The sequence below is a fragment of the Excalfactoria chinensis genome, chromosome 1 (genome assembly GCF_039878825.1).
Source record: "Excalfactoria chinensis isolate bCotChi1 chromosome 1, bCotChi1.hap2, whole genome shotgun sequence".
In the NCBI taxonomy this organism is placed as follows: Eukaryota; Metazoa; Chordata; class Aves; order Galliformes; family Phasianidae; genus Excalfactoria; species Excalfactoria chinensis.
Window position 1 is genome coordinate 162,292,390 of NC_092825.1, and position 12,565 is coordinate 162,304,954.

Here is a 12,565-nt window from a genome sequence, read left to right on the forward strand (position 1 = left end):
AAAGGCCTACAGTAGTGCACTTCGTTTAAAAAACGATAACATATTACAAATGATGCTTCAACATCTGAAAGTATCATTGTACAGATTAGCTTTGCACAGAATAGAAAAAAGTGAAAAATATCATTTTTTGTGAGTTAATGAAATAATATTGTGAATGTAGCTGAGTTTGTAAATGCTATCTGGAAAAGCCAGCAGAGAGGAAAAAAAGTTACTAATGCAAATCCTGTTGCAATAGGACAAGGGGAAATGGTTTCAAGCTTAAGGAAGGGAGAATTAGATTAGATGTATGGAAAATGTTCTGTGCAATAAGAGTTGTCAGGTAGTGGCACAGGCTGCCAAGAGAGGTGGTGGATGCCCCATCCATGCAGACATTCAAGGTTAGGCTGGACGGGGCTCTGAGCACCTTATGGAGCTGTTCACTGTGGGGAGTTGGACTAGGTGGCCTTTAAAGGTCCCTTCCAATTCAAATGATTCTATAGTTCTATGAAATTATAACACCCTAAACAGGAATAATGACATATTTTAACCATGGGCTATATTAAATTGTTTAAAGTTTTAGTTTAAAGATTCACAAATTTACAAAGTTGTTACGAAGTTATTAATGAAGCTGTAATTATGTATTAAGTAAGTTTCATTCAGTCATAAAGAAAATACTGATCTCAATTGTACGTGCACAGGTCTACTGATTTTACTGGGACCGAGATGTTCCACTGACAGATGTAATGGCGGAACTTCATTATAACTGCAGATGCTTTGAGAAAATAAAATATAGCTGAGCAGATATATAGGAGAGATGAGAGGAAGGGAACTTGATTTTTAAAGACAACAAAAAGCAGGAGTGCTAAAGCTCTTTAAAAATGTCCCAGTATACCACTGCATTAACATTTTCTTGTTCCAAGCAACACCAAAACATACCTTCACTTAAAGTCAGTTAAGAGCAAAATGTCAAAGCTTTTGCCAAATCCTTGAGAAGGCACTTGTTTTCTGATCAATCTTGTCAATGCTGCAACAAGACTGGATTACCTTGGTTGCTGCTGAAGCAGTTACACCCTGGAGAGCGTCCTGAGCTTTACTGCTGATTAATGAAGTCTTGTTCACTCTCTCTCTCTGCCTTTGCCGACACTCTAAACAGTTTCTCACAGCCACACAACAAACTAAAAAAAGTTATGAAAATGATAAGAATTAGAATATTTCTCAATTATTTTCCTAGTATTAATTAGTAGTCAGTATACGTCAATAAACATGTCCAAATAGTAACTGCTGCAGTTCTCTCATTCAAATGTGTTGGAACTTAGGAAACATAACAGTGACTCACTTGTTTCATCCTTTTAGTTGAAAATCTTAATGCTTTACATAACTGCTCTATCGCTATACTAAAATTTGAAAATGACTAAATTGGAGCTTTCATATGTTATCAATCAGTCATCAGTACTTAAAATCTGAATGAGTTTACGGGCAGCTGGAATCTCTGAGAATAAGCCACACGATTTATATCAGCAACAAGATAACTATCAAGAATCTAGTAAGTTACGTGATTAATAACAGGACAAAATCCAAGTCTAAAGATTATTCAGCATTTGACAGTTGAAAAAGTATGTGCGGACACAATATTAAAGAAACAATGTCAGACAATAGTCCAAAGTTAATGTTCACCGGGATAGAGTGATATAATAATTGCAATTATTCAGAAATTTTTAAATTTCCCAGACTAACTGTAACAGCATATACCAAATGGTAAACTGTGAAGACAGATGCAAGGCTGTTGCAATACATACTAAGGTCTGCAGCCTGTATACACATCCTAAGCTTTAAATCTTACATAGCCTTGAAGGAGCCTTCCAAACCTAAAGAGACTCAGATAAGGTCACAGTAGGTACGCAGCAAAACAGTTAGCAAAAACATTTTTTTCACAATACACTTTATTTTATATTTTTACTCCTTGAAAATGTACACAACCTGTACAAAAGAATGAACAATTTCAGACATGAAATTTTAACACATTTTTGTGCCTGAAAAGAACCAACTTTGAAACAGTAACAAATCAGCAAGAACAGATATTCTTATTTCATCACATCACAGTTAGTACAATAGTGACATGTGTCACCATTTGATCTAGCTTGAGCTCACTGATCTGTAAGTAATTATTTAATACGCACTGTCTGCAGACTTACCAAGCCTCAGGCACTGTCGCATTAGACCTCCAGAAGACATGTTTTTCTCAGCTTCAATCTCACTAAAATTTAGAGAACTGGCAAACACCAGAACGTCAACCATTGCCATCAGACGGCTGAGAAAAGTTACTGCTGTCTCTGCTGACATTCCTTGTGTCACTTCAATGTTTTCCAGTTCAGTCTTTAAAAGGAGATAATGGCATTAAACAGATTGAACACAACTGAAATATAATGGCATATACTTGTACAAATCTAAATTGTAATGCTTAATTATATACATTGAAAGTTATTTTAAAAATCTCCCATTATTACCATTAATGTAAATTGTGAGTGAAATTCAATGTAAGACAGAATGAAGAATGAGAAAATTTCCTTTCCAGGGAATGCTTACTTTTACATTACTAGAACCATATCAATACTCCTGGAATTGGGAAGGGATGGTTTACTCCCTCACTACAGCAATCGGGATGGAGTTAAAAATGTGACCAGGTACACAGCATGCAGCTTACATTTCCCAAGAAAAGACCATTTTTTTTCTAATGTGGTGGTATATTCTCCTTAATGGAAATCCACAGAAAAAATGTGAAATAAGCTTATTATTTCTGAAATCTAAAAAGGGGTCATGTTTTTCTCCAAGAAGATATTTTGATGTCTAGAGTCATGTTTTCAAAAGCATTCAGATGTCTAAATGTGCAGATGAGTGAGCAAACATTATGTTTAATTAACAACAGAATTGAAAACTGGACTTAGCGGTTGACATGGTCCACATTGATATGTCTAAACAGTATCTTAAAAATTGTCTGCAGATGGCACATTCTTCTTGATTGCCATCAAGATTTCAGATTGCATGGCTTTTAAAATACAGTTCGGTCACTTAGAAAAGCATCACTTCTGTTGTGTTTGCCACTTTTGCTGCACTTGCTTAGAAGCACATATGAATGAAATACAGCACACATTTTATGCCATTAGGGACATTTCAGAAGAAAAAGAAGTATTTCTAAAAAATGACTATACTTATACATGTTCTACTTTTTAGAACAGCTTAGAGTAAAACATGAAGACAGCAAACTGTGCCAGACAGCATTAAACAAAAAATGTTTTTAAACATGTAGGATATTACATGGCATGTGTCATCACAATGATAGATAACACTTCATTTAGTTTCTCCTAAGGACTTAACATGTCTGTTACAGGAGTGATTTGGGAAATGCTGTCATCTGTCTGATCTGCCCAATGAAATCAGACAAATGATAAAGTGACAGCTCCCAGAACTAATTCCAGCCTCTCTCCTTTATCCGGGTCTCCCTCCTTGGTGTGCACAGTATTCCAACATTCTGGAAAAATAAGTTACTGTTTTTGGTAAGAGACTGGAACGTTGTTTTTAAAAGCACTCATTCACAGAAAATAGACCTGATAAAATCTATAACAGTCTGTTAGAAAAAAAACATAGGTGGTTACAGAAACTTGCACTTTGAACTCATGCTTGAAATAACATCAGGTTTGCTAGCAATCAGCTGACTGCCTGCTGCTTATTTTTCTTATTTTAACTGTATATTACTGATTGTGATCTTAAAACCTTCTCAGTATATCACTTGCAAGTTATGAAATGAATTCATTTTATAATATATATATATATATACATATAAATATATAGGTGTGATTTACCAAGATTTTTGAAAACATTTAATTGAAGAAAAATCTTTTTTAAAATTTCTCCAAAATTTTGTTGGATATATACATAAAGAAAAAAAAAAAAAAAAAAAAAAAAAAAAGAAGAACAATCTTTTTGCTGAAAAACTTACTATTAGCTCTACTTATTAAAACAGTACATTCATACCCTAATAATGTTTAAAATAAGTTCAATTGTTATCAAGCTGCCTTCAAGTTCTAGCAATATTTTAGACTGGAGTAGATTAAGAAGACTTAAGAAAGGGAACTTATCACCACCTCCTGTCTAAGCAGGATAGTTCAAGAGCAGTAATAAGTTTCCTATACAATTACATGTTCAGGGACTAAAGATTCCTTAAGATTTTTATTTATTTATTTATTTATTTTCTAATGAAAATCACATTTATAACTTTCACTAGCTCACAAACCTTCCTCTGTTTGGTCCTCCAGCTAACCTAAGTGTCTTACATGACAATACATGACATTACTGAGTGAAAACATGTCAGGAGAAATTAATAAATATAGCCAATATATTCTTACTCACATCCTACTATTGACATAGGAAAATAACAATAAAAGAAGCCAAAATGCTAAATGATCAAAACCAAGCTATTTTTGAAAGTGCAAAAACTGAAACTTACAGCGGCAATACTAACCTTAGAACCCTGGACATGCAACAGACAAAACAGACAACAGACCACAACAATAAAAGAAAAAGAAAATTATTTAAGTTAACTAAAAAAATACAATGCAAAATCGAAACAAATTAGTATCTTGGAATTATACATTTGTTTGATTTATAATTAAAACAGCATTTCAGCATTTCAGTTCAGCATGAACATTTGAAAAGAAACACTTCTAGAGATAGCTATGTACAAGGAAAGAAAAGCTGTAAATCGTGCATTATTACAGATTTCATGTAAGCACTGGTTCTTCCAAACCAATGTATATATTTTATAAATTATATATACGTAGAACAATTTCATGATGCAATGTAAATCAAAGTAATATTTTCACTGATTATGTAGAAATAAAATGAGCATTTTACAACAACCCATTCAACTGAAAAAAATAAAGCAGTTAATCTTTGTATGAGGAGGTTAGTAAGTATAAAATGTTCTAACAAAATAATCATAAATCAGAAAAAGCAAACCGGTTCATGCATAATGCTCTTCCTTTGAAGCAACACAAGACAGTTCAATTTATATATATATACATATATATGTATATATACACAAACACACACACATATATATACATATATATTACGCTTAGGTCTAATTTCTTCAATCTGAATCAACACAATGGTGGATATGTGAGTGCTTTTGAACCAACTGTAAAACATTAAAGATTTACCAAGCCTCAAGTCTGAGTTAGTCTTCAAATACCAATCTTCAGAACTGAACTAATATGTTAACTTTTTTATGTTTCAGTTTTGGGTAGAAGCACTTTCTTTGTGCAATGGGCTAGGTAGTCATCCTTAAGTGTCCTCTGGGTGTGTTTGAAAAATAGAGGCAAACTTATTTTAAATCAATATTTTTGTCATCTAAATAGTGCAAAACTCTCATCTGGCAGAAGGAAAAGCAAGTGGAAACAAACTGATCTTTTACTCTTGAAACAGAAGATCTCACACTCAGAAAACTTTTAAATAACCTTCTGCACCTGAATTGACAGTCAACTTGTTGCTACTTTCGCAAGATTTCTAGCTTATAATTGCTATTCAACACATGAAACACATATGAAAATATATCATTTGTCTTTACTCCACATATTTAATAATGTCTTTAAATGTTTGAGTTCTGTAGACAGATGCTTATACACCAGCAGTCCTCAGTTCACAATTAAGAGCTACAGTTTGAGATATTGAAAGAGTGAATTAAAATTCTAGACATACTAGAATAATTTGGAAAAAAAAAACAATAATTTCAAGGGGCCTGGAAATTTACTCTCAGTTGTCACAGTTAATTTAGCTCCACAGATTTATTTCCTCTGCCATACTCCTTGAATCTTTGTCACAACTGCTATTCTTGCAGTAAGCAAAGGTTGCTTCAAATTTCTAGCTTGTACACACAATTTATTATATTGCAGTGAGGTGCCATTAACAGACACCATCTTCTGCAACCTTTCTTCCTTAAAGATCTCAAATTTGTGCACTTAACAAAGTGCACTATCTTAAGAATGTCTCCCTTACAGCTGTAATTAAAAATAACCCTCAAAGAACACCCTCACAAAAGCAAGGAAACAACAAATCACTATTTTATATTTTATCATCTCTTTCTAATATTCTTCAGTTCAATAGGCAAGACATTTGAAATCTACAGTAGAACAAACTGTAGTTTATACTGTAAAGCAACAAAGCCGGTTATATTTTTTGTTAATATTTGCCTTCATTTAATTTCCGTTCACATGTATAATTCACATCCCTTTAAAAACACCAGCAGATGAAGCCAGTTCTTGCACAGACTGAGATAGAGGAGGTATATACTTGAAAGCGACGAAAATGCAGAAATGTGGGAATAGTTTATAGTGAATTACAAAGAACTGTCCATGCAAATGCACGATCTTCACTCTGCCTGATCCAGTCATGGATCAGTGTGCCTTGGTTTGTTTTCACTGACAATGCATTTGATTAAGTACATGAAAACAGTTTTTCCTTTCTTCTTTGTATTTAATGCACTGAATCATGGCATTCTTCCTATTTGCCTAGTATGGAATGGGCTGGAAGAGAGCAAGGCAAAAGGTAGATTTCTATTGCAAATATTCAGTACCAAATAAATTCCCGGATTAAAATTTCCCACTACAGCAGAGAAGTGATAATCTTTTACCTCACCTAGAAACTACAAATCCTAAATGCGCAAAGGAGAAAGTTTTTTTGAAACAGAGCATTTTAAGTATTGTTGTTGCAGCAAGAGAAAGAACACAACACAGAAGCTCTTGCACAAAAGCAAAAATATATAAGTAAATAAATAAATTGAAATATCCACAATTCCTCCAGTATTTTGAAAGTAATTTTGCTAAACTTAGCTCTTGGTTATTTTCTTGGTTATTTGCCTTAAAAAAAAAAAAAAAAAAAAAAAAAGATGCAGTGAGGCATATTTATCATCAATTATAAATTGGTTATTGAGGTTATTGAGAAGAGGGGTGCTCAGGACTTCTAAAGAACTAGCAGCCCAGAATAAGGCTATACCTGTGCTCAGACTGACATAGTGGAGGTCAAGGAACTGATGGACTGATGGGACCAGGAGATGAGGTATATGCTCTGTGCTTTTGTCAGTCATCTTCACCAATAGAAAATATGTAAGCTATCTCATAAAAAGATTGGGAATTCAGCTGCAGATTAATTTTCATTACAGTCTATGGAGCTTATGAAGATTTGGTTGACTGTCCACAGGATGTCTACATCAGAAACAGACAAATTATTTGCTTTATTGAGATCTTCATTGGCTAGAAATCTAGTATATATACAAAATGCTTCAACAGATACCTAAATTTACCTTAATCCCTTTCTGAATTTCATCATGTTTTATCATTCTAAAGTAAAGATTATGTGGGATGTCTCTCACTGTTTGCTTTGTAGCACCCTTGCCTTTGCATATCATTATTCCACACTGAAAAAAATGCAATAAGTGCTTCATGCCACAAATAGAACTCACTAGTAGCAAATTAGTAAGAATTACTTCTGTAAATATTTAACGCAGACCAAAAATGACTTCCATGGGACTAGCTGAGAGTCAACCATTGTGGGGGTAAGCAAGGATGAATCAAGGTGAAATGAGTTAATTCCTGTTGATAAACTGAATAGACGTATTCTACAGGATCTACAAACTGGGAAGGATTGTCATACCCTGGTTCAAACAGGAAAGCTTCATGGAACAGAGACATACAGAATCAGAGGTAAAGACAGACAGACATACTAAAGAAGATGAAGACTCAATAGATTCAATTATACACACAAGGACATAGGACTCAGGCCTACAAATTCATAAGTATAGGGAGATGATATAAAAATGTGAATAAGGTCTCCTTTCGTAGTATAAACTTCAAGGCATGTAGTTATTTTGTAATTTTCAAGAAAGTTTAAAAAACAAAGACAAGAAGCACTTCAAAGGTTATATAATTGTCAAACTTGATGCCAGTAGATATTACAGAGGCTAAAAGAGTAAGTAGCTTCAAAACAGATTAGATAAACTCTAGAAGGATAAATTCCTCAGTTCTTATTAAATGTGACATTGTAGACAGAATCACAGGAGTTGGAAGAGACCTCCAGAGATAATCTAGTCCAACCTCCTGCTAAAGCAGATTCCCTGCAATAGGCTACACAGGATTTTCCTGTGTTCCAGTTAATTACATTAATGAACACCTTTTCCCCTGAAACATGTACACTTTTTTTTGTTTTATAGCTTGTGAATCATGTTTTCCTCAGCAGTCTAAGATAATTTTGCTTTCTAACCATTTACAGTAATTTTCAGACATACAAAAATACCACAAAATAATAAAAAATGGCTTTTCCCAGATATGTGAAGTCACATTTTTGGCTCCTCCATACAGGATAGACATGGACATACTGAAGAGAGCCCAACAATGGGACATGAAGATGATGAAGGCAATGGAGCACCTCTCTTAGCATGAAAGGCTGAGAGAGCTGTGACTGGAAAATATGAGGCTCACAAGGAATTTCATCAATGCACATAAATCCCTGAAGAAAGGGTGCCAAGAGGAAGGAACCTGGCTCTGTCAGTGGTGCCCAGTGCCAGGACAAGAGGCCATAGGCACTAAATTCTCTCTGAACACCTGGAGCATTTCTGTGCTGTGTAGATGATGGACCACTGGCACAAGCTGCCAAGAGGCTTTGGAACCTCCTCATTGGATATCTTCCAGAGCCAACTGGATGTGGCCCTGGGCACTCTGCTCTGGATGTTCTTGCTGGAGCAAGGGCTGAGCCAAGTGACCTCCAGAGGTCCCTTCTGATCTCAGTCAGTCTGTAATTCTTTCAGTAGGTGATGGAGAAAGAGTACTGGTCTTCCCTTGAGAATTTCTCAGGCAGAGAATGACATTGTTAAACCTGATGTAAGTATTTTTATGTAGAGTTATATAAATCTTCTAGTTTCAGACTTCTCTCTTCCAATTAGCAGCTCCTGGGAGGAGGACAGTGAGATAGTCTTTTGTAACTGACTGCAAGCACTGGACTATTATGCCCTCTTAAGATCAAGAAGAAATACATTCCTTGACACCACATCTGTCAGTTTCTCCACATCAATTCAAAGATACAAAAGAAATAGAAGACTGAGAATCTGTATGAAACTTTTAATTGATATTATGGACATGCAGAAGAAATCCAACATAGCATCAAGTCTCTTTGTAACTATCATCCAGAATAATAGTAAAGAAAGAGGAAGGATGTGCTGGGCTTTTTGTGTCTCTCACAATTATTACTGAATCCACTTTCATACTAACATTTACAGACAGGCAATAATGAAATAGAATGGAGTAGAATGAAACAAAATAGACTCTTTCTAGATGGACGTGACTATGAAATCATCACCTAAGCTGTACATTATTTCTAGGTTAAGTTCATAGAATCATAGAGTTGGAATGGGCCTTTGAAGGCCTTCTAGTCCAACTCCCCTGCAATGAACAGGGACATGCACAGCTAAGTCAGGTTGCCCAAGGTCTGATCTAGCCTCTCCTTGAAGGTTGCCAGGGACAGGGCATCAACCACAGAATCACTGGGCAGCCTGTTTCAGTGCCTCACCACACTCATTGTAAAATACATTTTCCTTATATCTAACAGAAATCTATCATATTTAAACCTGAAGGCATTTCCCCTTGTTCTATCACCACAGACCCTGCTAAAGATTCTGTCCCCTTCTTTCCTGTAGCTCCCCCTTAGATACTGAAAGGTCACTCTCAGGTCACCTCAGAGGCCCTCTCTTCTCTAGGCTGAACATTTTTGTAGCTCTTTTCTGGATGTACTCCAACAGGTCCATGTCTGTCCTATACTGAGGACTCCACATCTGGATGCAGTTCTCCAGGTGAGGCCTCAGCAGCGCACAGTAGATGGGCAGGATCACCTCCATCAACCTGCTGACTATGCTTCTTTTCACACAGCCCAGGACACAGTTGGTTTTCTGGGGTGCTAGGGCATGCATACTTCCCATCCACCAGTATCACCAGATCCTTTTTGGCAAGGCTGTCCTCAACCCTTTCATCCTCCAACTTGTATTGGTAATGGGAATTGACTTACCAATGTGAAAGATCTTGCATTTGGATTTGATGAACCTCTTGAGGTTCACCTGGGCCCACTGCTCAAGCCTGTCTAGGTTCCTCTTGATGGCATCCCATTGCTCTGGGGTGTCAATCACAACCCACAACTTGGAGTCATCAGCAAACTTGCTGAGGGTGCCCTTGATCCCACTGTCTATGTCACTGATGAAGACATTAAAGAGCACTGGTCCCAGCACTGACCCCTGAAGGACACCAGTCAACACTGATTTCCATTCAGACATTGAATCATTGACCACCACTATCTAGATTCAAGTCAGTTGGCAATTGGATAAAAAGTAGCTATACTTGGCTTGTTTTTTTTGTTTATTTCACACAGTAGGATTATTTCAGTTTAAAACCAGATAATGACCTTTCAATTAATTAGTTTATATCACAATTTACTTTTACTATCCTAAACAGATGGCTAAATTAAGCATTTAAGTGAAGAAATATATACATAATAATAATTCCTAAATGCAATTTTCTATATTAATATATGAAAATCACTGCTATTGCTGCAAGACAGTGAGAACATCCACTATTTTAACAAATTGCCATGTAGTAGATAAAATTGTACCATATATGTAAACATACACAAAGACACAGTATCCAGAATAAACTAAATAGTGAATTGTGAAATTATTACTCTATAGAAGGGGTCTGCATAAACCAGGACAAAAAACTGAAAGCTCTGGGACTATTCAATGGAATGACAGGCTAATTCATGCTGTGCTTGCCTAATCTATATTTTTAATATAAAAGACAGGAAAGAAAATATCTTCAATTTCAAATGATGTCTAAAAATTTATTTTCAAAAATATCTCCCTATGACCTTTTATCCGAAGTACAAACTTTATCTTAAGGTGTGAGGGTGTGCATTGTCATACATGCCAACATTCCCCTAAAGGTTACACTTGCAAAATCTTTTATTCAGCAATCTTAGTATCACTGATGAGACTAAAGACAGCAGACCAATGTCTTTCCTGTGAGTCTTGTGTTTTGATAATAGCCAGTAATTACCTAGTTAAAAATGAAAATTGTGCAGAAATAGCATTTAGCCTTTGAAAATCACATTGGTGTTTACTCAGTTGCTAGTAAATACAATCATATTTTTCAATAAAATAGTGCAAAACATTTTTTGTTTGTTTGTTTTTGTTAACTAACTAGAAATAATATGAGAGGCAAAATAATCTCTGTTGCTGAATGACTATAACAAGAGATTAAGCTGGTGTTACAAAATTACATTGGCAGCTTACTAACCACATCACAGAAACCTCTTTGTTCCTCCTGTGCTTCATTTTCTCCCCTTTCAAAGACTGATACTAGCTGCAAATGGATATAGGATGTTCAGGTAACATGTTTAGTATGAAAGAGATGGTGGCTTATATTATATGCACAAACATGACATCACATTCAAATACTGTATCACTGCTGACAATAATACAATATATAATTATATGTATATATTTCCATCTTTTGTGAAACATTTTATAAGGCTACTCTACCTGCCTGAGCTGTGATCACCTAAGAACTTAGAACATAACAGTGGATAGAAACATCACTATTTTAAGACAAGATTCAAAGAAAAAGGAAAACTTACAAGGTTGGTACCTATTAAAAGAAGAAGTAAAGAAAAGGTAGGGGGTGATTTCTAGTGTCATTTGGCATGCAAATATGGTGGCCATGCAATACAGGTTTATGAATATCAATGACTAACAATCATGAAGTGTGTAATTTTCTTAGAATAGCCATGATTTGTAACCATGGTAATAATGGTCTTCTCTTTCAAATAAAATATTAAAAACATATGAAATATTAATATTCTTACTTAGTACTACTTCCCTTATTAACATTGCAAGTGAAAATTATGATAGAAACTATAAACACTGCATGTATTGAAGCTTAAAAGATTCAAATATAAACTTCAATTTATTTATTTATTTGTTTGTTTATTTAGAAAGGAATTAGTGGATAGTGGAGAGGATTCCCTAAAGAAATAAATCCAGCTGCAAACAGTAGTTTATACTACTAACAATGATTTTTAATATGACCACTAGGTGGAAATATTGTACTTACAGTTGGGGATGTGGCTGCAGACAGCAATGGTAAAATTCCTCCACAAGCAATAATAATATTGTCTACCATCTGGGAAATGAGGTGTATTGTGTTGTGTACAAAAATAATATTTTCATTGCTATTGACAAAGTCCATCACTGACTTCGTGGAGTGACTGCAAGAACATACACACAAAAAAGGATAGATTAAAACCAAATAATTAGAAAGAAAGTTCAGTCAGACTTATTATCAGAACACCAAAGTTTCTCTGTTATCAAAGGAGATCCTTACCTACATGATTTTCCATGCAAATTGTCAAAAATATAAACAGGACTAGTCTAGTGGACAAACTGAATGGTTCCTAATTTCACGCTATGATTTGTTTCAAATGCACAGTTGAGAAGAAC

At 35.0% G+C, this 12,565-nt stretch overlaps 1 protein-coding gene across 7 annotated transcripts in view; it reads right to left on the minus strand.

Moving 5' to 3' along the window:
- Nucleotides 1-12,565, minus strand: part of NBEA (neurobeachin) — a 449,426-nt gene that overhangs the window by 300,901 nt on the left and 135,960 nt on the right. For 5 of the 7 annotated variants that reach the window (XM_072361557.1, XM_072361555.1, XM_072361554.1 and 2 more), the window contains exons 24-27: nucleotides 12,180-12,333; nucleotides 4,481-4,504; nucleotides 2,172-2,352; nucleotides 1,024-1,154 (exon numbers count right to left, since the gene is read on the minus strand). In XM_072361557.1, coding sequence (XP_072217658.1) covers nucleotides 1,024-1,154; nucleotides 2,172-2,352; nucleotides 4,481-4,504; nucleotides 12,180-12,333 — 490 coding nt within the window. The remainder of the gene's footprint in view (nucleotides 1-1,023; nucleotides 1,155-2,171; nucleotides 2,353-4,480; nucleotides 4,505-12,179; nucleotides 12,334-12,565) is intronic. The other 2 variants (XM_072361559.1, XM_072361556.1) reach the window with 1 other exon arrangement.